A 27,315-nucleotide genomic window follows, 5' to 3' on the forward strand; every position below is an offset into this window, starting at 1 on the left:
TTATGTCAATATATTTTTTTATTAAGGGCATTTAATAATTATTACCTTTGCCAAAGTAGTCTAAGTTGGGGTCTTGGGACAGTTCACTTTCCTGGTTACCAAAGTATAAATACATATGAAATAGAAAAAAGTAGGGTGAACATGACAGAAATAATTGAGGAACTAGTACAGCACATTTTAAGTCTGCATCATTCGTGAGAGAGAAAAATCCTCCTACTGAAGGCATTGGAAGTAGCAGACAGACAAAGTTTAGAGTCCTACTACTTTGTCCCTTGTAAACTACACCAAGTATAATTTACTGCAGTGAGAGTTTTCACACCTCAGCATGAGTATAAAGGGGGAGTGTTTGTCAAATCTATTAGGACTACAAAAGACTCCTCTTACAAAAACCTGTTTTTATCTACTTTCTTTTGCGGCAAGTAGCTAACAGTTATTTATAGCATAGAACAAGCTCTGACAGACACATAAATGAGGCTCAGTCAGGGAAACATAGAAGCAGCTCAGTTACAGGTTTGTTTAGATGACAGGGCTTCACAGTCCTGCCATTCAATCTTAATGGCATGATAAAACAGAACCACTTCCTTATGTCTAGCATGAGTCATAAAAAGAGGACTTGAAATGTATTCTGGGAAGAAGGAATGAAAGCAAGAAAACAAAATCACATTACCAAGGCAGGCCCCATCATACGCCATTTTGTGAGAAACGCATTAACATTGTAAAAGAAGAACTTGGAGTGATTTTGAGGCATTAAAGTAGCTCAAAAACAGATACAATGAAAAAATATGTTTTTTGAGTTCTAAGGTGGAGTTTTCCTTTAAAGTACACAGCTCTACTCAATTGCTATTTTCCTTTCTTTATGCAAACAATGATCATTTTACGATTTAGAAAGGCTGGAAAGCTGGAACCTAACATTTACCGTTGACAAATGCATCTAATTATTTTGCACAAGCTAGAGTTTTTTATCCATCTGCAAATGAATGGTCACGTTCTGTACATAAACTGTCACAAAGCATTTCTAAACTCATGAGATTCATAAGCACGTTCTGAAATTACATTTTTATAGTAGATTCATCAGCAAGTACTTAGCTACCTGTCTTTGTGAATCATTAGAAGCCTAATTTCCCCTCAAAGATGAGAATCAACCTCTGTACTTTTTGTCTGAGAGGTAAACACCTTAACCACTATGCCAACCCCTCACTGTACAGCATTTCTTTAACTTTGAATACTAACTTCAAAATATCCAAAACTGGAATCAAGCCATGCATGACTGGTGCTGATACTTGTTATCTTACTGCATTAACACAGAGCTACACTAGTGACTGGCCAATTTGTGTAAGTGGTCTCCAAAGGTGAGAATAAATCCCTGTACCTTCTGTTGCACGATAAACAGCTTAACCATTATGCCTACTCCACAACCCCAAACAACATCTGTGTAAACAAACTCTAGGAATGTTTTTAAACAATATTATATAGGCAGCACTACAGAAGTTCCAGTATAATGCAATCCTCACTGACTCATTGATTCATATTCCATGAAAGTCAAGAAATTTAAGATTTATGCACTTTCCTGCAAACTTTTCTGGAATCCTGAACTATGTAAACATGCTACGTAAACTTAAAAATTCTCAGAGAATAAATAAATCATGAAATGATATACTACACCTTTTCTTTCTCCTTCTCCTTTGGCACCTCAAGGGGAGCAGGATAGGCAAATGTAGATGGTTTACAGTTGGACTTGTACTGGACCTTTGGCATCTAAACAGAAGATAGAAAAAAAAAACATCTGTAGTCCACACTAGCGATTGCTTGGCCATCAAAACCTGCATCAGTCTAGATGAAAAGGAAGCAAGCCACTGGTCACCGTTTCAAAGAACTTATTCTGCAGATACTTTCTATATTCTTTCATATCAGTGAGCCAGTCTGTGAAGCATCTTGATGTACACTGCAAATAAGCAGATCTCTATTCTACATTAAGAAAATTGATTAAAAGAAAGGAAAAGAAACAGTTCACAATAAACTAATTCCTGAAAAACACAGAAAATCTAATCAGTTACAAAAACAAAAATGTAAAAGTCCAATATCTACTGCAGATGTTTAGTATTACTGTTAAAGCATGTACTTCTTGTTAGCCTGCAGAATTACCAAATGAGCCCTTAAGAGGGACTTGGACATCAAGTGAAACTCCAAAGACATTAAAAAGAAAAGTATTATCAAAACACTGACAAGTACATAAGCCATCTCCATAGCAAATAGGGACAAAGCAATGACTACAATGTATGTGATGCAAGCTCATTTAGCAACTCGGACATCTTTAGATGCTGGCAAGGTAGGATGGGAATGAACAGCCACTGCTGGTTCCACCATTCTGAGGGAGAGAGGCGGCTTTGTCTTGCCACTTAGGTGACAGCTACTGGGATCACTAGGTGTTAGAGTTGTGGAGTACAAACTGCAGGACCAAAAGTGCCATGCTGCTGACACACAAGCAGAGAACATTGTGTGTGTGCAGGCATGTCCCCCTCAGAATAGGACAGGGAGCTGATGAAGGGGAGGGAAGACTGCCATCCTAGGGGGTCTAGGTTGCCCCACAGGGCCAGCAAGCTATTATGCTTCCTACCACCCGACTCCTACCACTGAGCGAAAAGATGGCCTGACAGAGATTGCCTCTGTAAGGCTCCCACCCCCACACAGCAAATAGACTAGTAGAGTGCAGGCAGAGGTGCTATTGGGCAACATCCAGCAGGGAAGCAAAGAAAAAAAACAGACAATTAAAAGAAAATTAAGTTAAAAGTACAGCAAGGTCAGAAATGGCAAAAACAGAACACTCAGCACAGCTGCCACTAATATGCAGCTTTAGTATGACTTTCATTCAGCCTGCTGCAAGAGCTCTTTTCAACTAAATCTGTCCTTTGTAGCTGTAAATTTCAAGGGGCCCTTCACATTAATGAGGTTTACCACTGCTCTTGTTCTTATTAGACTATCTGCTTCGAGCACCACTCATCTGACCAAATACACAATTGCCAGACTGCATTAAACTTGACAAACTGTAACATTAAACTAACAGATATGTTCTTAGGGTAACAGTTGATATATTACTGGGCCCACCTTTGTGGTTCATGGGATTTTCTCCCTCTCTTCTATTTCAATCTGGTAATTTTGTTTTATTCTAATGATCTGGTACTTGCATGCGAGAGAGCTATAACGTTATCGCTGCACATGGAGATTATGCCTGGCCCAAGAATGCACCAGTCTTCCCCCAACACTAAACAACCACACTTTCTGCAGTATAAGGGTAAATGGGCAATTCATACAGCAAGTGATAACAGTATGAACATATGTTAGCTCTGTTGGCTCCAGCACTGGGGAACATCTGTTGTGGGTCTACCTCCATCAAAAAAGGAGGAGTCACTGAAAAGCCAAAAGGCAAGAGAGTCCTGAAATATTCACCTAGCACAGAGGTGCTCCAATAGTTAAGGCTGAAACAGTGATATTTACTGAAAATGTGAACAAAGGATCAAGCGTCCAAAGCACAGATGTTTATATTTGCCTTTCATGAGATCACCTATAGTAGAAGAGACAATCCATGGTTGCGATTACATGCAAACTAAGTAACTGGGACAATACTGGGTATCAAATCTGCCCTCCAAAGAAATATACTTTTCCACTTTGCAAAGTATGCCTAGCAAGTAGAAAGCTTTCTGACAACTCCAATCATCCATCATTTCTGCCTCACCCAGTCAGGAGATCTGGCTTGAGCAAAGGGTCTGCAGCAAATGTCATGCCCTGAGGTAGTGCCAGCTGTCACCTCACCCATGACAGACCTCTTTGGATAGAATCAGGAGAGTTTTTCCTGTATTGCCGGGGAAAAGTCTGGAACCATATCTTTCTAGACAAACAGGATGCACTAAAGCAGGATAATAGTATTATGCATGAAGCCCAGAACTTCTGGATAGAAGATATTAAAAAAGATTGACAGAGAAATTAAGGAAAGAAAAATACTTGCACAAGAAAAAACTATCAAAAGCTTCAAATACAAATTTCTGTTCATTAATACAAGAAATTCATGAAAAGCACTACAGAGACCAAGAAACCTCGGACCATTTGGAAAAAGAAGCGACTGAGAAAGTGCGAAAATATAAAGAACAAAACTTACAGATTTTTGAAAGGTATAAAAACAGAAATATGGACACAGGAAAGAAAGATATCTGATATGGTGTAATATTTATGCAAAGGGGAAAGCCAAAATAATCAACACAAAAAAGGCAGCTCCAAAGATATTTGAAGAAAATTACAGGCAAAGGCACCCAGATATGGAAAATTTCACAATACAAAAAATAAGATCAGAAAGGGGGAACGTAGAACAGAAGATTAACAAAACAGAAGTTAAACAAATAGAAGCTGAAGTTCTAGAATACAAAAAAAGAGAAATCTGTGGTATCCCTCAAAGTCTCAGGAAAAACCCTGTATGCAACCTATATATACTGTGTCCAAAATAAACCAAGAAGAAACTTTGCAGTGTGGAGGGTGTTATGTTCACTTCATAAATTATGTTATACACTTAATAAAAATTGAACTGTAAAATACGTGCTACAAAATAATCAAGTAGAAAACAGTCGGTAGTCCACAGCTGAGTTAAAAATGGAATATCCTTTAACAAACAAGCAAACCTAGTTGTGTGCAATGAAAACTATCAAAAATATTCCTTATTTATATATAATTGGGTTGTTTGGAGCAAGGGAGTAGTTAGTTGCAGAGGGTGGCACTGTTAAGAACAATAAAAGCATTAAAATCATTCCTTTAGCCAAGTCTCCCTTCCCCCTTAACACCACAGTGTAATCAGAAACTGCTACCTAAAACTGAAACTAGAGACAAATTACAACCCAAGACCAGTTTAACACTTTGTACAGCTCGCATGGCATTAACACTTTGTGTAGGCTAACCAACTAATCAAAACTAAGAAACCAACTAAAAAATGACTGATTGACTAACAAAAAGATCTACCAATAGACATTTACCAGAATAAATATTAATACACAGACAACTTTTAACAAAGATTGCTTTCGTATCAAATAAATACTTCATCAGGTGTGTGTCAAAAACGAACCATATTATGAATGAACATGTGTATAGCTATACAAATGAAGGCAAAATTGAAGTGTATTAACCCACCAGATGCGCAGTAGCAAGCCCCTCCCAAACCCTGCCTGCAAGCATGTTGACTACTATGCCCACCGGGCGGAACATGTTGACTACTACGCTCACCGCTTGATACATTTTTTTATTTCGCGAATCGGGGCAAAAGTACAAAGATAAGTACTGCTCAAGCAGTGGATACTGTATACTTAATAATGTGAGTGTCTGTTTTTAGCCTAAGTTCACATGCACATGTAACTGTACAAACAGTACTTGTCTTTGTACTTTTGTCCCGATTTGCAAAGTGTCAAAGTCATGTCCGTACTTCGGTCTCCACATATACTCGTCTAGATAACTGGGCACCATAATGAGTGTGCCTGTTAAACATTATAGTATTTGATTAAGTATTCGTATTAAACGGTAAACAGGTCAAATAAGCACAAGTAATATAGGACGCTCACTATTCCTTGCAGATGAGTAGAGAACACTCGTTATCTTAAGCCAAGAAACTGAACAATTCAGAAAAAAGATCTTTCTTCTAGTTTCTGAGAAAAACAGTTGTATGAGTAAACAACTGGCCCTGCTCCCACACACAACGGCAGTCTTATCTCCCTGTAGACTGCCGTACTGATATCCATCTGTCTACCATCATCTGTCTGCATTTGTTCCAGTTTAAACTAAATTAATAAAAACAAGTAAATAAATTAATAGACAACTGTGAGATGTTCAGCCAGTTCAGTATGGCGTTTCTGACTAAAAGGAATGAAAACATTTTAAGAAAAGCGTCTTATATTACTTGTGCTTATTTGACCTGTTTATCATTTACATATTTACTATTTGCACTTATTTGACAGTTACATTTGCACTGCGTGTCAATCACGGCACATTGCCGTTAATACCTGCCCTCCAGTATGTCAATCACGGCAGGCACGCCCATTCCTTTGAAACTAGGAAGTGGGTTAATACACTTCAATTTCGCCCAAATGAAAACCTAAGTAGGATGCAAAAAACAAAAATTGCTAAGCTGGAAATACAGTGAAAAATGTTTAAAATAAAGAACTAAGGCCATGGGGATCTGTTAAAGTGTGGCATCTACGAAAACAGTTTGTGTAAGTGCACTCAAGAATAACTGCAACCTTTAAAACAGGAAAAAGAAATACTAGGCCTATGCACATTGTGTGCACTATCAGACTTTCACTGCCTGAAAGGAAAAAAGTGTAACAAAAAGTATTCAGTTTAAAATCTAAAGTAGCATTTAATGTGGGGCCATTAAAACTAATTAATGTATACATGAGCCACCTGAATTATGGCCTTTATAACGTACGTTAGTGCTAAAAGTAAACAGTGTTTGATCTTTGTTTTTAAACACAATATAAAGCAAGTAATGTCAGCATAAATCAGTCCCATACCAGTCTTTTAAACAGTGGGGTAGTTTTCTGAGCTCTATGGAGCAATAATAATAAAGCCCCAGTTTTCTAAGAGTTCAGAGCAGAGTACACTCAACCAGGATCACTTGTGTGTCTTAAGACAGGAAATTCCATTTTTAACTCAACTGAGGACTATGTACTATTTTCTATTTGATTATTTTGTAGAACATATTTTACAGTTATCATAGGAAGTTACTAGGCTATTGGCCCTGAGGCCCTTATAAGCCTAGCCAAGAGTTTAGCCCATGCATAGACAAATCAGCACCCGATGCCCCTGTCCATCAGGAACACGGGTGGAATTCCAGGGATGTATTTTCTATTTCCCATCCAGTTATCCATGCAGCAGTTATGCGCTTAAAAAGGGGTAAAGAGGTACTCTGCTTGACATGGAGAGGAGTCTATTCCATAGATGGGGGAGTCTCTGGGACAGAAATCTGTCCCGCCAACAAGTCCTATTGATGTCACAGACCAGGTTGAGGCCGCATGTGCGGGTTATTCAAGTGGAGCTTGACTTGCATATATGCAGCAGTTACATCAAGGCGGGGTGCGAGATCGCCTTGTATGCCAGACAGAGGTCACCTCTGAGGAATCTGTATGAACACAGTAGAGGGATAGGGCTTTTAGCCTGTGTATGGTAGATTTTTGAGGCCCTGGATTGTCCTGGTGAGGAACCTCTGTGGTGTCTCCGGCTACTGCATGTGCTTTGTGAGGTACATGCCGAATGGGGCGTTGTACTTAATAATGGGCCTTATAAGGGAAGAATACAGGGATGTTATGACCTCATTGCCCCTGGATGAGATACCCTTTCCTTATGAGGTGGGCCATGTAGAAAACTTTCTGTACAACGGAAGCAACATGGTGGTCAAAAGTCAGGTTGCTATTAATCTGGGTGCCCAAATCCCTCACGACTGACTGTGTGCTTAGGACGTGGTTATTAATGTGATAATTTGTGGAGACATCACCCCCCCCCAAAGGGGATGATGATGCATTTTTTTTTTTTTTTATTCAGCTTGAGGTCATGTTTCTGTCACCAGTCATTTGGTTGGGTGAGACCCTTTTGGAGGATGTCCACATCACTAGAGGAATTGATGACAGCTCCCAACATGCAGTCATCTGCAAACCTTGTCAGCCATAGTCCACTAGTTTTAGCCTGCACTTTAGAAAAGTATATCCCAAATAAGAGGCCCCAAGGCCAAACCCTGCGGTACGTCACTCAATACAGGTCTACTGCTTGAGGTGGCTTCCCCTATTTTGACTAGGTGGGTTCTATCAGTGAGTCAGTTAGCTACCCATCTGGTAACATATGGAATGATGCCTAGTTAAGAGAGTTTATCTATTATGCCCGAGTGGGGAATAGTGCCAAAGGCTTTGGCCAGGTCAAGGTAGGCAGTGTGCACAGTCTTCCCCTCATCCATGGCTCTGGCGACTGTCTCAAAAAAGTTGACCAAATTTAACAGACATGACCTACCCTCGACGAAGCCAAAATGTGTAGGATCAAGTGTTTGGAGGTTGCCAATGTTCTTGTTAATGAGGTCCATGATAATCTGTTCCATGGCCTTGCAGATCAGGCTAGTTAGGCTTTTGAGTCTATAATTTCACGGATTGGTAGACACTCCACCTTTGTGTAAAGGGATGACAGTGGCTGTCCTCCACTCAGTTGAGATAAAGTCGGTACTCAGGCTTTGGTGAATAGGGTGCCTAATGGTGCTGCAAGTTCCTGCCTGAGCTCATGTAGGATGCAGCCTGGGATGTTATCGGGTCCCATGGAGGATGTATTTTTTGCCTTTGAGACAGCAGTGATGACCTAATCCCTAGATACAAGGGAAAGGTGGCAGGTACTGGGAATGTCCTGATTTACTGATGGGGCAGGGGGGGCGCAGTGGGGTGAAATTTTCACCAAATCTGTTTACAGTTCGATTTTTATTAAGTAAACAAAGTGCTTAACAATTTAGGAAGTGAACATCATACCCTCCACACTGCAAAGTTTCGTCTTGGTTTAAAGTTATAGAATACCTGCAAAGGGAAGGATTTACTGTAGAAAGTCTAACAGTTTACATCACTGCATAATAAAAAAGTACAGTTGTGTAAAACATTACTGTACCAACTAGATTTCGCTCTCGCAACTGTTGCAGCATTCTTTACTAAAGGAATCCCCTGCCAAGGGTAGCCCAACGTCTGGCTACTATAACAAAGCCTTAGGATTTTAAAGACGTTGTATGTCACGGGTATGCTCCCTGCTGAAGGAGTATGGTATACAGGTGACTCAAGGACGAACCTACCTCAGAACTGAATAGCCCCATGAGGAACAACTGTCATATGAAGTAGGAGAAACATGTGCATCTAGGGGAGAAAAAAGGGAGAGAGTAGAATAGAAGGGGGACGAGGGAGCAAACACCTCAACAGTGAATAGAAGGACATCTACTGTTATGGTAAGATTTTACACAACTGTACTACATCCTTCCACATCACTGCTGCAATATTCTTTATTAAAAGGGCAGTACAAAAGCTCAAGAGGAAACTTGGGATGAGGAAAGCCCAAGAAACCCATGTATTACTGCACTGGTAAAGCCAGCCCTTGCTCTGAAAACATCATCCAATTTGTAATGCGCAGTAAAGGTATGGAGAGAAGTCCAAGTAGGAGCCTCAAGGATGAAACTGGTATCCAATCTTTTGAAAAAAGAACGAGAGGAAGCCACAACCCTGGTAGAATGAGCCTTTACAGAGGCAGAAAGGCTTTTTTCATGAAAGGAGCAACAAAAAAAGAAATGGCCTTAAAGATTCATGAAAAAATGGTTTGCTTAACCGCCAAATCTACAGATCTGGGATGAAAGGAAAGAAAACAGCTCAGACTTGCAAATGGCCTTAGGTCTTATCTAAATAATATCTGAGCTATCTATGCAAATCCAAGGTGTGAAAAACTTTCTCACTAACAGACTGTGAATAAGGAAAAAAGAAGGGCAAATTAATAGACTGATTGAGAGAATTCATTAAGCAACTAGGGCATAAAAGAAGAAATAGTACGGAGACACACAATGTCTCAATGATAAACTAAAAAAGAAGGAACAGCCATAAGAGCCTGGAGTTCACACACCCTCAACTGAAATGAGGGCCAAAAGAACAGGTTTTCCATGTACAATGTTGTAAGGAAGCTGAAGCTGGAGGCTCAAAAGGAGCCTGAGTCAATTTTTAAAGAAAAGAGTCGAGGTCCCAGGCCTGATATGAAGGATGCCTTTATGAAATTGCTAGACCTCAAACCTAGTACCCAGAGGAGCAGTTAATGGCAGACAACCAGAAATAGCTGGAAGGTAAGCTTTAAAAGAAGAATACACTAACCCAGCATGGAGCAATTCACACAAGTAACAGAGAACCAGAATAATCCCCATAGAAAATGAACCCTGGTTACACGCAAGGCACCAGAAAATCTCTTCCATTTGGACATGCAGGGATTTCCTGGTAGTGGGTTTCCTGGCCTCCTGCAAAACCCTAAACACGTCCTCAAAAAAAGGTGCCTAAAAGGGATCAAATCCTTATCACCCACAATGTTAGTTGAAGAGAGGACACGTGAAGATGGATGACAGACTCTTCATCTTTTATGAGTAGGTCCACCATGTGAGGTAACGTGTGGTGACTGCTCTTGACTAGGTGCAGAAGAGGGAACCATCAGCAAGAATTTGGGGAAGTCCTGCTCTATCTTGATCATGACCCTCAGAATCAGAGGAAGGAGAGGGAAGGCGTAGAGAAACATCCCCTTCCAAAAAAAGATAGGGTGTCCACCTTCCAAGCCAGAGGACTTGGGACTCCGGTGAAAAATTGAGGAAGTTGTGTGTTTAAAGGGGAGGGAAAAAGATCTACCTGAGGAATAACCCACTGATGGAAACATCCAGAAACTCATTCCTGTGAAGCATCCATTCGTGACCCTGTGTTTTGGACCTGCTCAAAGAGTCTGCCACTATATTTTGCTCTGAAAGAATGCATACAGCCTAAAGAGTCACTTGATACTGGACAGCTAGTTCCCAAAACTTAAAGAGCTAGCCTGGGAAGTGACACAGCTTGAACAATCCCTGTGCCAAAAGGCCCCAAATTATTTCTGGAAGAAAAGAAGCTGTTTCTGAGGAGGCTGAAGGATACCAAAAAGAGGAAGTGATTTAAATACCATGAAGTATCCCTGATGGTGATAGACATAACCCAAAAGTTTTGAGTGATCGTTAAAGTGGGAAGTGACAGGGAATAGATGAAGAGATAACAGAACCTGGCTAAGGAAAAGGGGAAGCAAACAGTCAGATCGAACCTGGCTTGTCTTGAGGAGGAGGTTCCTGAGAAGTTGGTGTCCAAGTAGACTTAACAGGAGGAACTCGCTTAGAACCCTTCTTACCTGTGAGAGGAGGACAAGGTTGTCCGTGAACAAAAAGCAGATCTAGATGGATAATTCTTCTGGAAACAGAAATAGGAGAAACAAATATATGCTTCAACTTCTGCAAGACCTTACCTTTATCCTGCAGAGACTTGAAGCTCAGCAGCAGCAGAACCAAAGAGGTTCTTATCATCAAGAGGAGCATCCAACAGTTTAGCCTTAATATCATCAAGCAAAGGCTGGAGATGAAGCCAAGAGTAATGTCACAAAACATAACCAAAAGCAGCCAGTCTAGAGGAGACATCAGCTGCATCATAACTAGAGTGGTGGGCTACTTGAGATGTTCAGCCCATTTAAGAGAAGGCCAAGGCCTTCCCCTCAGAATCAGAAAGGTCTGAGATAGCCTTGGAAGCCTGAGAAAGGAGGGCTAAAAGATATCTGGCCATATGGGTCTGGCAATTCATAGGCCAAAAGGCCAAGGTGGCTGCCATATATACCTTCTTGCCCAACCGTTCCAAAGCTCTACTGTCCTTGTCAGAAGGAGGTAGTTTAGTAGAAGGCAAAATCATAAGGGTTTGTAAGAAGAGACAGACACTACAGAACGGTCAGCAGAAGGATATATGTAGAGAAATTTCCAGTCAATCAGGCACTTTCTAAAATCTGTCAAGTTTCTTAGGGACTAGAGGCTGAGAATCCAGGGTCACAGAAGCTGCTGAAAAGGTATCTAAAAGGGTAGACAAGACTGGAGGGATAGGAGAGGATCGGAGGACTCCATCTAGAGTAGCTTATAAAAAGAAGTTATGTACTTACCATAACGTTCCATGTTAGTAGTCCATCTCACCCTTCATTCTTTAAATATGGGATCGGAGCTGATCCTCTGCTCCGACTCGGCCTATTTACAAGCTGGAAGACTTCTGGTTGGCTCGTGGCTAGGTAGGTATCCCATGGTGCACCAGTACAGTCCCCAGATCTTGTTTGCTGCTGACTAGAAGAAATAACAGCCTACAGAAAAAGCCAATACTAAAAGGTCTCCATAAATAATGAAATTAGTATTTTACTGTACTTCCAGGATGGGGGCAGGAGTGCAGGTTCGAAAGAATGAAGGGTGAGATGGACAACTAACATGGAACGTTATGGTAAGTACATAACTTCTTTATGTTAAGTAGTCCTACCTCACCTTCATTCTTTACATATGGGACAGTGTTCCTAGCACCTTATCCTTGGGTGGCTCGAGGAAAAATACTCCTGAGTACCGTAGAACCAAAAGATGCTTGACCCCTGGAGGTCAAATCTAATTTGTAATGAGTAATAGTGTGAGGGGGTAGCCCACATAGCAGCTGCACAAATATTGTCAAGTTGGAACCCTGGCCTGAAAGACTGCAGAGGTAGATTGAGATGTGGTAGAATGAGCCTTGATTTTAAAGGGTAAAGGTTTATCCTCAGAACTGTAAACAAGCTATACAGCTAGAAATCCAGTTAGAGAGTCACTTTAGAAACTGGTAAACCCAACCTGGATTCGGAGAAGGAAATGAATAATTGATCCGTTCTTCTAATGTCTTTAGTCCGGTGCAAATAAAAACGTAATTGTCTACGGACATCCAGTTGGTGAAACCTGTACTAAGCTGAAGTGGAGTGATTCGGGAAGAAAACCAAAGTTCTATGGACTGATTCAAGGTGGTATGGGAACAGACCTTGGGGACAAAGGAAGGGTTAAGTACAAAGGGACACCCTGTCTATGAAAAATCAGCTAAGGCGGTTTAACAGACAAGGCTTGCAATTCTGACACCCATCTGGCAGACGTGACAGCCACCAAAAACGTAGTCTTCCAAGACGAGAACTTCAAGGAGCATGAATGAGAAGGCTCAAAGGGCGGAGATGTTAATTTTGATAAAGTTTAAATCCCATGAGGCCACAGGCTTTTGAACCAGAGATCTTAGCAAAATGGCACATTTGAGGAAGGTTTTGCACAATTTGAGACATCAAGTTAGAATCTAGAAAACTCAAATGGAAATATGAAATTGCCGCCAATTGGACTGACAGTGGCAGCCGCAGATCCTTGGTGAAATAGTTCAGAAAGAAATTCCAAAACCACTGGAATGGAGGCAGTGAAGGGGTCAACATCCATTTTCTCCGCCCGAAGAGAGAATCTTTTCCATTTACTGGAATAAACTTTCCTACTGGAAGGTTTATGAGAAGACGCAAGGATATGAGTCACGGAGGGCGAGAAGTCGTGAAGCCCGACTAGGATGGAACTGGAGCAGCCATGCTGTCAAATTGAGGGTGTGTAACGAGGGGTGAAGCGAACCTGACATGCGAGTCAGCAGGTCTGGAACTGGGTTCAGAATCCAAGGATCATCCAGGAGAAGAGGCCCGAGGAAGGGGAACAGAACCTGATGAGGCTAGTAAAGAGCAATGAGGATCAATTTGCTTCCCAGCCATTTTGCTTTCCGAATCACCTTGGGAATGAAAGGAAAGGGAGGAAAGGCATACAGGAAACCCAGGGGCCAATCGTGAACAAGTGCATCGCTGGGTGACTCCCCTGAAGGGGGGGATGAGGGAAAAGCAGCTGCTGCATTTGGCACTGATTGGGCTGGCAAAGAGATCGCAGCAAGGCTGTCCCCTCCTATGGAAAATCTGTTCCGCTGTTTCAGAGACCACTCGTGAGGCATCAGGATTGCCCGGCTGAGCTTGTCGGCTATCATGTTGGTCGTCCCAGGAATGTGCGTCGCCACCAGAAAGCGCTGAGAAGATATCGACCATTCCCAAACTAACATGGCCTCTTGACAGAGAGGGTAAGATCTGGTTCCGCCCTGCTTGTTGATATACCATACTACCAACATGTTGTCTGACTGTATTGCAATAGTCCCCAGAGGAAGAAGGTCATGAAGTGCTTGCAACTCCAGGAGCACCGCCCTCATCTCTAGAACGTTAATATGCAGGTGGGCCTCGTAGTCTTGACATGTGCCTTGGACAGTCATGCCTAGATAATGCCCCCCCAACCTGTGAGGCATCTGTGGTCACAGTGGCAACGGGTTGGCGAGGAACAATTGAAGTGCCCATGGTCAGTTGATTGGGTAATGTCCACCAAAGGAGGTCCTTTTTGCAAGATTCTGTCAGTAGAATGTGATGGGATAATGGAAGGTGCTGGAAGGACCATTGGGACGACAGGAGCCACTGAAGAATTCTCATGTGTAACCTGGCTAGTGGCATTAAAAGTATGGTGGAAGCCATGATCCCAAGGAGCTGCAGAACAATCTTGGCTTTGACCCTTCGCAAGGGGAGAAGAAGCTAAATTTGAAGCACCAGGTTTTGTGCCCTTTCGGCAGGAAGATGAACCACCATGTTTACTGTGTCTACCTCTGTGCCTTTAAAAATCACAGATAAGGCAGATTTTTCACAATTTATAGAGATTCCCAGTTGTGCACAAAGCTGAATAGTATTGTTTCTGCTCTGAAGGAGTAGATGCCTGGTGGGGGCGGTCAGGAGCCAGTCATCCAAATACGGAAACACCTGGAATCCTCGAAGTCTCAGGTGAGCTGTCACCACTGCTATACATTTGAACACCCTGGGGGCTGTGGTGAGACCAAATGGCAGAGCACGGAACTGGAAGTGACTGGCATCCAGCCAGAAGCGTAGACGACTCCTTGATGCCCTGTCCATTTTTATGTGGTAGTAAGCGTCTTGTAGATCTACTGAGCATATCCAATTGTCTATCCCTAACAACGGGAGTATACACTGCAGTGTTGCCATCCAGAACTTCACTGATTTGTTCAATCTGCTGAGGTCCAGAATGGGCCTCCAGTCCCCTGTACATTTTGGCACTAAAAATAATCTGGAGTAAGTTCCGGATCCTATTTGGTCTGCTAGGATGATTTGGATGACCCTTTTTGACAGCAACTTGTTTACTTCCACAGTTGCCCGATTCCCTGTGATTGGGTGGAACATCTGGGATCTTCTTGGGAACAAAAGGTGGAAGAGAAAAGGGTATTACATAACCTCTGGTAATAATTCTTTGTACCCCCTTGTCTTGAGTGATACTTAGCCAGGCTTCTGGATACAAAGAAATGCGACCTCCGACCGGCCCCAGAGAAGCATAGTCGGGCCCCACATCAGGAGCACTGGTAAGGCTGGCCCCGAAAGGAATCGCGATCTCCCTGGTTATGCGGACTGCCCCTGCCTCTAGGGCGACGTCTACTATTTCTTCCTCCTCCTCTGCCTCTTAAGGAGGAGTCACCATGTGATTCCTGGAAAAACCTCTGGGACTTCTTGAAACACATTTTACCGCCCCTCTGACCCTTAGTGTACAGCCTAGAGGGAACAGTAAAACGTACTCCCACGGCAGAGAGCGTTTTTCCTTCTTGCTCGCACTGGGTGAGAGTGTCCTTTACCTTAGATCAAAACAGTGAGGAACCGTCGAATGGGGCATTGGTAAAGGTAGACAAACGGTTTTGCAAAGTTACACAAACGCACCCAGGAATGACGCCTCAGTGAAATTCCTAAACCCGCTGCTCTACTCGCTCCATTGGACGCACACAAAATAAGCCGTTAACGATAGAGGTCAAGGTGGACAACTGGGCATAAACCTTGTCAGGGACTCCCTCAGTACATGTACATTGTAGAGAATCTCCTAACTCTTTAAGGAGATCTCTCTGGAGCCTTGTAAAGTGAGTAAGATAATTCAGTGATCCAAGGGTAAATGCCGCTGAAGAAAAGATATGCTTCCCATATCTGTCCATTGTTCGAAACTCCTTATTCGGCAAATGAACAGAAGTCGACTCAGCTAACTCCTTCTTAGTGGCCGCCACCACCATCATGGCATCTACAGGCACACCTTTAGATAAGTCTTTTCCTGGAGGGGAAGAAAGGAACTTGTCTGGTCTCCTGGGAACTGGCTCAATGGCATCAGGAGTATTCCGCACCTTTTGACTAAATCCATCAGTTCGTCGAAAGGTGGAGACACTCAAGAGGCAGAAGGTTGAGACTCGAAAGCCTTCAGATACACAGACTCATCAGAAGGGGTGACAATGGGCCAGCTGCACCTCTAAGGATCTCCAGGATGTCTACGAAGGAGACATTAGAGGAAGAGTTGGGGGACCCTTCTGACTGCTCGAGGTCAGTGTCAGATGCCAAAGACTCATCCTGGGAGTCGACATGCTTCCTCTTACAAGTCCTCTTCCGTGGGGGCTCCTTGGAAGGACATTCCGTGGAGGTCTCGAAAGATTGGGGCCACTGGCTGGGGGCCTCTGCTGCTGCTGGAGGGAGTAAAAGCTGACACAGAATCAGGTGCTATGGGGGGGAAAGAGTGCTGGTACCTCTGGTAGGAGCTGACTAACAGGACAGCACACTCGTCATCTCGAAAGCCGACCTTCTCTGGCTCCGAGGAGACTGAGGATGCCGTCGGCACCAGAGCCATCAGCTCAGAGATAGACGCAGGGTCCAAACTCACCCTAGCCAATGTGCCGAGAGGAAGTCTCGGAAACGAAGAAGTTCGGTTCCAAGCATCCCTGCCGGGGCTGGCCAGAGAGCTTTGACCCCTGGACATTACGGACAGCGCCGAAAGTGTCGGAGCAAGTATCGGCTCCGAAACAGCCACAATGGGAGCTGGAGTCAAAGGTTCCACTGGTGGTACCAAGCACACTGGCTCCGAAAGACCAGCATGGCTCAGAGGAGGAATGAACACAGAGGGTTGAACAGGCTTGAGTGGCTCCGGATCCAACTGGGTCGGAGTCGACAACAATTCAGGCAAAGCAGACAACTTCAAAAGTCTCAGCACTACCCTCTCCACATTTTCTTCCGATAAAGAACTGGATGACTTAGGAGATTGAGATCTTGAAGGTACAGGAGACTTCACTAACAAGGAGACTGGTAGAGGGTCCATATACCGGCTCCGAGAAGTAGCCTCAAGAGTCTCAGCAGTCTGCCCCAAAAAACCTGGAACCGACCCTGCAACAATAATGCCACTCTCAGTCAGCTCCGAGGTCTGTGGAGCCAATGAGACAGTTTTCGCAACTTTAAGAGGTGCCTCTGAGACACCAGCTGGTGCCGGGGAGGGCCTCTTGGCAGATTTAGACTTTTCCTTTGATAGATTTGGAGGATGATGAGGAACTAGACAAATCTCCCTCGAAGGAAAGTTTAAGACTACCTTTTAGAATTAACTTGTTCTTCCTTTCCTGCAACACCCTAGGACTAAATGCATGACAAAATAAACAGGTCTCCTGCAAACGGATGGCCCCTAAACATTAAACACAATTACCGTGACCATCCGTTAAGGACATCTTTTGGGAGCACTTAACACATTTCTTGAAGCTGGATGGCTTATGCTCCTTACTCTCTTTAGACATTCTGAAAATCAGTATAACACATGCACACAGAGAAGGAGTAGGAGGAGAAGGACTAGGTCCTCTAACTTAAACGGGCCTAGCCCAGGGAAGAAGGGACAGGGTCTACTAACAAACAGACCCAACAGTTATAAGGGTAAGAATATCACACTCAACAGAGCAGTAGAGAACGAGAACACAAGGTCAACTGTTAAACACAAACGGAACGAAGTTCTGTTAACAATATTAGCAAAACGATGCTAACAACAATCTAATAAATTCTAAACAGTAAGCGGAAAACCGCCAAATTCTATTTAAACACACAGAATACTACTGCGCAAAAGGCGCCTACTCTAATCTAAATAGTAAGCTTGGTACACGGGATACCAAGAAAGAAATTAATGGCCAAAGGCCAAAAATTGCACCAAATGGTGCAAATAGAAAATAACAACTTTAATAATTACACTAATTGAATACTACAACAGTAAAGATTTTAACTATATAGAACTATTCTAAGCTAAACAGTCAAGAAAATTTTGATAAAAGTTAAAAATATGCAAGCACTTAGCCAGAACCAAAGAGAAGCACAACCAAACTCGTCGACGCGGCAAAAGAGATCTGGGGATTGTACTGGTGCACCATGGGATACCTACCTAGCCACGAGCCAACCAGATGTCTTCCAGCTTGTAAATAGGCAGAGTCGGAGTGGAGGATCGGCTCCGATCCCATATGTAAAGAATGAAGGTGAGATAGGACTACTTAACATCACCTCTTTTGAATGTCAGAAACCGGAGAACAGTCCCATTTAAAAAATTCAATCATACAAGAAATAATATCCCCAAAGAAGAGTTGTTCAAAGGGAGAGTCGGGGCTAACAGTCTTCCTCTTCAGAACCATAATCCAAGGGAGAAGGGATCGGACATGAATATGGCAAAGATTCTTCTCCAGAATCCAATTCCACTTCGGAGGAGTCCTGCTATCTGGGCTTTTTGAATGGCGCAGAGGACCAAGGCGAAGTAGGAACAGAAACTCCTTGGCGAGGCTTCAAGGACATCAGTGCACTAAATAACCTCTTGGTAAAATAGTACAGTTGTGTACACTTACCATAAATGTAGATGTTCGAGTGTATTCACTGTTGCAGTCATTACACTTGGGTTATCCTGCTGGCAGGCTACCCTCAGTCGGCCTGAATTCCAAAGTCTAGGTCCGGCGTCGGTTGCTGTTGCCTCTTCCCTGACGTCAGTGCACCAGGGGTATAAAAGATGCAGCCAACGCCATTTTCTTCAGTTTTTCTTGCCCCAGATGTCAGGTGCCCCCAAAAGGGTAAGCTATAAATATGGCAATAAAACATGCATGCACCAAAATATATAATACCTTCATCTACAAGCAAATACACCACATAGGTTGTACAGAGAAGTGTAGATAAGTTGCAGCAAAGATATGGGGGATGGTGGGTGGGTAACCTGGACTGCAACAGTGAATACACTCGAACATCTACATTTATGGTAAGTGTACACAACTGTACTGTTCTTCATGTTTCACTGTTGCAGTCATTACACTTGGGTTGAATCCCAAAGCTATGGTTGGGAGGCTGGAGCTAAATAGCATTAGGATCAGCTATGAGGCCCTGCAGAACTGCAGCGGCAAAGCCTGCCCTGGATTTACAGTAGAGTGGTAAATGATAGTGCTTTGTAAAGGTGTGCACTGAACTCCAGGTAGCAGCCTCTAAAATGTCTTTGGTTGGTACTCCCCTGAGGAAGGCTGTTGTAGTGACTGCTGCTCTGGTTGAATGTGGCCTAATGCCCTTAGGCACTGGCTTGCCATGTTGGGAATAGCAGAAACGAATGCAGTGGCCTACCCACTTTGAAATAGTCTGCTTTGAGATAGCCTTTCCTTGTGATCTTGCAGCATATGCCACTAGCAGTTGCTCTGTCTTTCTGAAAGCTTTGGTTCTGTTTAAGTAGAAGCGTAGCTGTCTATGTATGTCCAAAGAATGCAGAATTCTCTCCCCCTTATTCTGTGAGTTTGGATAAAAAGTAGGCAGATGAATAGTTTGGTTAAGGGCCACACTGGACACTACCTTAGGCATAAATGTCAGGTTTGTCCTCAGAGAATCCCTGTCTGGATAAAAAATGACAAAAGGTTCCACAGCCATGAGTGCCTGTAGCTCTGAGACTCGTCTTGCAGAGGTTATTGCTAGGAGCAGAGCTGTTTTCCAAGGTAAAAACTTTATATCAGCTGTAGCGGCTGGCTCAAAAGGAGGCAGGGTGAGTTTTTCCAAAACATAATTGAGGCCCCATGCAGGTATTGGTGATCTCCTTGGAGGCCTTAAGTTTTTGGCTCCTCTGAAGTACTGCCTTAACAAGGGATGAGAAAAGATTGGTGGCTCTGTATTGTAATGAGCCGAAATGGCAGAGGCATGAATTTTAATTGATGAAAAGGATAGGCCTTTGTCCAGCATCTCAGTAAAGTATTCCAAAATCTGAGGAATATTTGGTACAGCTGTGTCAATTCCTTGTGCCTGGTTCCAAGCACAGAATCTCTTCCATTTTCCAGCATAAGATTTTCTGGTACTAGGCCTTCCGGCCTCCAAAATTACATCCATTACAGCTTTAGAGAGAGGCGCGTTTTGTATCCCTACATTATCCGCCATGCTGCCAGATTTAAGGTCTTTAGTTGGCTGTGCAGGATCTGATTGTTTTGTTGGGATAGTAGATGAGGTATTTGAGGCAATGTCCAAGCCGGGCATTGAGACAAGTTCCTTAGGATTGGTTACCAGTGCTGGCGGGGCCAGTCTGGGGCAATCAGTATCATCTTTGGCTTCTCTTGTCTGACCTTTAGGAGTACCTTGGGGAGGAGAGGCAGTGGAGGAAAGGCATATACTGCTAAGCTTTTCCAGCTGAAAGATAGGGCGTCCACTTTCCATGCTTGTCTGTGATAAGTCCTTGTGCAGAATCTTTTTAGTCAGTAGTTGTGAGGAGAGGCAAATCTATATCCAGGCATCCCCATTTCCTTATCATGTTGAAGACTTGTGGATCCAATTTCCACTCACGGGGATCCATGAGGTTTCTGCTCGGATCGTCTGCAAGAGTATTTATCTTTCCTGGCAGGAATTGTGCCTGCAGATGTACTTGGTAAGTCAATGCTGTGTCCCACAAAGTCATGGCTAGTCTGCAAAGGGGGTAAGAATGAGTGCCTCCCTGCTTGTTTATATACCACATGACCGTGGTGTTGTCTGTCTTTATCAGTAGTTGTCCCGGATGAAGTAGGTCCCTGAAGGCTGTCAGGGCATTCTGAACAGCTAGCATCTCTTTTTGATAGATATGTAGATGCATTTGGTTTGCGGACCATGTGCCCTGAATACATCTTCCTGCCATGTGGGCCCCCCAGGCATAATCTGATGCAACCATTGTTAATGTTTGCCTGGCTGGGGGTAAAGTGAATGTCTGTCCCTTGTTCTGGTAACAAGCCTTCACCCACCAATGAAACTCCTGTTGCAGGCAGCGAATGAGGGTAATTATTGTTTCCAGGCTGTGGCAATGTTGAGTCCAAACACTTTTTATGTAACACTGAAGTTTCCTCATATGCAGTCTCGCATATGGAATTAGTAGAATAGCAGGATACCATGAGGCCCAAAGCCTGCAGAATTTTTCTTGCAGATAAACTGGGCCTTTGTTGCCAACAGGTTGAAATAGGTAGTCAGTTGCCTTTGTTTGTCTGGCGTGAGATAAGCCATCTGGGCAGTTGTATTTAAGCTTGCACCCAGGAATATTATCTCTTCAGAGGGTACTAGTTTTGATTTCTTTTCGTTGACTGTGTACCCTAGGTCTGTTAGAAATCTCTTTACAAATGCCAGATGCTGTAGTAGAATGTCCTTGTTCTCTGCTTGAATGAGGCAGTCATCCAAGTAAGGATATATTTGTATTCCTCTTTGCCTGCAGAATGCAATTACTGGTGCCAGACACTTTGTGAAGACCCTGGGCGCAGTAGGTAAGCCAAAGGGCAGTGCAGAGAATTGGTAGTGCATTGAGCCAGCTTTGAATCTGAGGTATCTTCTGCATGTTTGTCTGATTGGGACATGCAGGTATGCCTCTTTTAGGTCTAAAGTCAAGCCTTCTTGCCCAGCATGGGCAGAAGTTGCTGTAGAGTCAACATTTTGAATTTTGGTATATTCAGAAATGTGTTTAGAATAGATAGGTCCAGTATTGGTCTCCAGGTCTTGTCCTTTCTAGGTACCAAGAACAGTCTTGAATAAAATCCTTGTCCTGCTCTTGCTCTGGTACTTGTTGAATGGCCCTCATGTCCATGAGGGATGACACTTGCTTTTGTGCCTCTGCCCATTGATGTTTTGGCAGGTATGGCCAAACATTTGTCCTTGGCAGGGTATGGAAGTGAAACTTGTAGCCTTGTGACACTGTCTAGAACCCATTTTTCCTGGGTTATGTGCCAGTTTTGAAAAAAAAAGTGCTAGTTTTCCCCCTAAAGGTGCTGCCAGAAGATAAGTGCTTGGTGCAGGCAGGGGGAAGTCATTGGGACTGTTTCCTGTATGGCTGCGATTTGTCTTCTCCACTTTTGGGGTAGAAGCACTACATTGTTTAGACCTGTATGAACCTTGGGGCTGGGATCTGCCTCTTGGGCGTCTGTATCTGCCCCTTTGTGGTCTGTCTGACACTGGAAAGGATCAATTCTTTGTAGGCCAGTGTCTGTTAAATCTTGGAGGCTGAACCTGTAAGAAATCCTTAACCGTTTGCATAGATTTAGCTTTGTCCTCCATTTTCTTTAACACCTCTTCTGCTTTAACACCAAACAAAGTATCATGCTGTAATGGGGCATCTAATAATTTTGCTTTGACATGATCAGGCAGGCTTTGCTCCTTTAACCAAGCATGCCTCCTGATGACAGAACCCGTAACAGCGGCTCTGCAGGCCTCCTCCAAAGAATCAAAACCACATTGCAAAGTATGCTTTCCAACTTGTTCAGCTGCATGCAATAAATCCTGCATTTCTTTGTTTTATGCACACTCAGAATTTGTTAACATTTTCTGTTTAAGCAGTGACATAATATATTGCTGATATTTGAGCATATGAATTATAGCCAAGGTAGCGGAAGTGTAAATCTTTTTTCCCTATCTGTCCAATGCCCTAGAATCCCTGTCAGAGGGGGTAGGGTTTTTTGCAGCAGAAGCCCTGACCCCTTTGGGACCCTGAGAGATAGTTTCTGGGTCAGCAGCAGGGTTTTTGAAAAGGAATTTATGAGTGTCAGGAACCTGTAGTACCTGTCCGGCTTAACAGGAGCTGGAGGTAAGGAGTCGGGGGTTAGACTCAACAATGTCCAACACAGGTGGAATAGCTAGGGGCCTGTACTGTGGTAGTAAAAGGAAGTCTCTGAGCCTTTTCTTAGATTCTGAAAAATCTTGGCTCTCCCAGTGGAAATACTCCCTCATGGTATGCAAGGTTTCCTCAAAAGAGAAATCCTCAGGAGGACAGGCTGAAGGGATAGATTCTTCAGCATCAGAATCCTCACAGGGAGGAAGAGAGTATTCCTGAACAGAAGAGGAATCAGATGAAATGGAAACCTGATTTGAAGATTCATATTCTGTCTCTTGCCTAGGCCTTTTAACAGGTGGGGGATGGGAACCCCTGATCAAAGTAATTAAGTCTTCGGCCATTCTGAGCATCTGTTTTTTGGGCATGGAGGCCTGTCCATGAGGCTGTTGTACTTGTTTCTTTGTCTTTAAGGGTGCGTTAGTCTTTGCCTTTGAAGCTGAAGTCGCTTTAATGTATAACTGAGTTGGTCTGAAAACACCCTCAGAAGCCGATGCCTGCTCAGCGGCTCTGGACACATCTGAGGAAATAGTGTCCAAAGATCCAATACCTTGAGCTTCCAGCGGCCTAGGCGACTCCACTTGGGAGTCGGTAGCGGCCTGCAGGTCTAAGGCAGCGGGCATCAGGGGCTGCGAAGGTGACTCACTGAGAACCAGAGAACCGGCGACTGGCTTAAAAGAATCCTCGCCGTCGGATTTGGGCCTCGGATGTCTGTCCTTTTCTTTGCGTTTCTTTTGAATTCCGGTAGTCGGATGGCTATCCGACGACATCGTACAATTAAATCTTCTGCCAAAATAGTGTAATGCAAAACTGTATCGACGCTTAACAGTGCGTTGCTTAAATCTAGCACAAAACCGACAACTAGCAATGTCGTGGTCAGGGCCTAGGCAAGGAATACAGTAAGAATGAAAGTTCTTATGAGGTATTTGTTTCCCACAAGAAATACAATTATTAACTTTTTCTGACATCGGTCTGGAGCAAGAAAAAAGTTTCCCCAACGGGGTACTTAGCTTTTAATGAAGACTTCAGATCTGAAATTCGAACACGAAAATCTCAGGAGTCGGCCGACCGGCACTTGCGAACTGCTTATGCTTCGGGCACTGCATGGCAAGAAAGACTGAAGAAAATGGAGTCGGCTGCATCTTTTATATCCCTGGTGCACTGACGTCAGGGAAGAGGTGACAGCAAACCGACAACAGACCTAGACTTTGGAATTCAGGCCGACTGAGGGTAGCCTGCCAACAGGATAACCCAAGTGTAATGACTGCAACAATGAAACACGAAGAACATCTTGCCATTCACACTGGGGATCTTTAGGAGCATGAGAAATGTGCTTTTTTTTTCTTTTTCTTTTAAGGACATCAGCCCTAAACACCTGAGGTGGTTCAGTCCCTTGCCTATACTCAATGTAATGGGAATTTCCTCCCTACCACGTTTTTGTGAGGTTCCCTCTCAAGATCTGGAGCGGACATCTGCAGAGCCTCTGAGGACAAGTGAGAAGTCGGATTCATGCCGGCCTTCGATACAGTCGCAAGTAGAGGAATCTGACACCAAGAAGACAATTTTCTGAGCTTTCATCAGCCTCATGACATCTGAGGGAGATGGGACAGCAGCAGAATCAGACCAGACTCTTTTGGTCTTTTTCTTAGTAGGCGGATGACCTTCGGAATGTTTTGCCATAGCACCCTGCGCCTACAATTTAAGACATTGGTTCTCCAGGTAACTGGCCAAGGAAGAGAGACAACTATGTAGAGACTTGGGGCCTTCGATACAGTTGCAAGCAGAGGAATCTGACAACAACCAGGCAATTTTCTGGGCTTTCACCCAGCTTCATGACATCTGGGGGAGGTGAGACAGCAGCCGAATCAGACCAGACTCTTTTGGACTTTTGCTTAGTAGGCAGCTGACCTTCGGGGCCAGAAGATTCTGCCATAGCACCCTATGCCTACAATTTAAAACGTTGGTTCTTCAGGTAAATGGACAAGGAGAGTCAACTATGTAGGGACTTTGGGATAAACGCCTGGCAGACTGAACACTTTTGAATGATTGTGAGAAACACCCACACAGAACAGACACTGCTCATGACTATCTTTATGGGGAATCTGTCCTCACACACTGACATTTTCCCTTTCTCCTAAAACTAAAAAAGGAAGAAAACATAAGAAAAAACAAACAGGGCAATTACCTGAAACATGGCTCAGTAACCAGCACAGAAGAAGCGTTCATACAGATGAAAAAATGATGGGATTTGGACTAGTGGGAAAGAAGTTCTGATGTACGTATGTCCGTACATCACCTTTATGCCCTATGTCATGAGTGGGGAGCATATTCGTGACATTCAACTTCTATAAGATTTTAAGACTTTGCTATACTGGCCGGTGGACATCTACTTGTATGCACACCTCCAAACAAACATCAACCTGGTTAACAGGAAAAATGATGCTCCTTCTTAAGGTTGAATCTGCAAGCTATCCTTAAAACTGTAGACCAATAACTTGCATTCAGACAATGTATAAACTATATACTGGAATTGATAGAGTTTATAGACATTTAGAAGAAAGCTCAATCATGGCAATAAAACAAAAAGGTAAGAAAAGTAAGTCATACGTAACAAAGGATCATTTGTTCTTAAATCAAGTCATAAGGGAGAAATGTGAAAAGGGGAGAATCTAAGTATGGCATGGATAGATTACAAAAAACATTTGACAGCATTCTACATTCATGGGTAAAGGAATATTTACAGATGTACGAGATGTACCTTACATTGATCAATTACATTACAGTGACCATGAAACAATGGTAAACCACTCTGCAGCTAAGCCATGACAAAGGACAAATTATCCCACAGATAAAAATTCAGGGGGTTATTCCAGGGAGAGACTGTCACAACCCATTAAGCTGTCTACTTAATTAGGTCATGGTTACAATCTGGCTGCCAGACAACAGCAAATTGGAAAGACCTTTCTATTTGTGGATGATTTAAAACTGTACAGTTCATCAGATAAGGAGCTGAAAGCACATCTGGAAGTGGTCAAAACTTTCTCAGATGATAAATGAACGTCATTTGGTCTTGATAAATGTGCAAAAGCAACATTTAAAGTGGGAAAGCTGCAGTATCAAAAAAATACCAGTTTGGAACAGGAATGTGATATAAAGGAATCTAAGCAGGAGGAGTGTATAAATATTTGGGATATGATGAAGGATCAACAATAAAACATGAACAAATGCAAACAAATCTCAGTAAAGAATATTTTAGAAGACTAACATTAATACTAAAACAGCCCTAACATCTTAGAACAAAGCCCATAAACCAATTTGCTCTTCCTGTTCTAGCTTACCAATTTTGAGGTGACTGACTGGCCCCAAAACGTACTGGATCAACTAGACAGGAGATACAGAAAAACGCTTCACACTTATCAAATGAAACACAAAAATTAGTGCATACCCAGATTATATACTCCGTTTCTGAGGGAGGTGTGGGCCTCCTCAAAATTAACTAAATGCATATATCTGAAGTCATAGGACTAAATACGCATCTGCTGACCTCACCAGATCCAAACATAGTCAAAGTTCTGAAACAAGAAGAGAACAAATCTAAGATGACTTCCCTGCTTAGTTTAGTAGAAGCATATCGAGGTCAAGCAGGAACTGAAACTAAATCAAAAGTAGACCAAAATCGGGCAACTGAATGTGCCAAAAAATAAATAAATAAAAGAATATAAACAGAAGGATCAGGTGATAAGGCAAGAAATGGGGGAAAGGCAAAAACATAGTTGCAAGTACAGAAAACTGAACAACCTTATGTCAATTAGGGTCTGACGCAGGAATGGTTAAGGAGTGCTGAAATTAAACCAAAAGATGAAAGGTTAATATTAGCGGCCCAGGTCAGTGGGACTACATACAGGTTGGTTTAAAAGGTCCACTGAACGTGAGAGTGAAACAGACAAATGCATGTTCTTTAAAACAGAACTAGAAACAGTCGTACATCTTGTTGCTGGGTGTGATACTCTAATGGCAGAAGGCTCGTATATTGAGATGCATAATAATGTGGCAAGACTGCTGCTTTGGGGAATGTGCAAACATTACAATAGTGAAGTAGTTGAGAAGCACTGGAAACATGAACCACAAAGCATTACAGAGCATGACGAAGTTTGTCACAATGGATCATCCATTACCAACAGTTAAAAAAACAGATGCGAGAAAAGCAGATACAGTATTCCAGATACAGTAGCCCATGAAAAGGCAAAAGTAGGAATGATCACTGAAAACTGCTATATCCAATGATTACGGTGTCTTACATAGACAGACATACAAAGTCATAAAATACCAGGATTTGCAGGCAAAAATGAAGGCAATGTGGAAGAAGAATACCTAGAAAGTTCCAACAGTGGAAAGAGCAATGGGTCTCAAACATGCATTTACAGTCTTATTTAGATATGCTACCAATATACGCAACTCCATATGAACTGCATGCAGGAGGAGTCAACTCTGGGCACATTGTGGGTGCTGCGAAGATGCCATCTGACTAACAAAAACTGAAATACTAATTTCACGACCTTTAATCATATACGTTGACTTAGGAATGGGGTTCCATTCCAACAATGGTATTAGAAACCCAAAAGACTTGGAGAAATTAAAAAGATGCAAAAAGATTAGTTTTGGTCTTATTCTAATGAATTTTATAATGTGGTATTTAACAGCAGTGGCAGGGGGTAAAAAACACAGAATTCCTAGGGGAAACACTGTTTGCTTTCTAAGAGGAAAAC

At 42.9% G+C, this 27,315-nt stretch overlaps 1 protein-coding gene across 1 annotated transcript in view; it reads right to left on the minus strand.

Moving 5' to 3' along the window:
* The window catches only part of PSMD1 (proteasome 26S subunit, non-ATPase 1), a 2,664,479-nt gene that overhangs the window by 344,547 nt on the left and 2,292,617 nt on the right, over positions 1-27,315 (minus strand). Inside the window, exon 21 of the mRNA XM_044070690.1 lies at positions 1,663-1,755. Coding sequence (XP_043926625.1) covers positions 1,663-1,755 — 93 coding nt within the window. The remainder of the gene's footprint in view (positions 1-1,662; positions 1,756-27,315) is intronic.

Source organism: Protopterus annectens, chromosome 4.part1 (assembly GCF_019279795.1).
Source record: "Protopterus annectens isolate FY-2018-M chromosome 4.part1, PAN1.0, whole genome shotgun sequence".
Taxonomy (NCBI): domain Eukaryota; kingdom Metazoa; phylum Chordata; order Ceratodontiformes; family Protopteridae; genus Protopterus; species Protopterus annectens.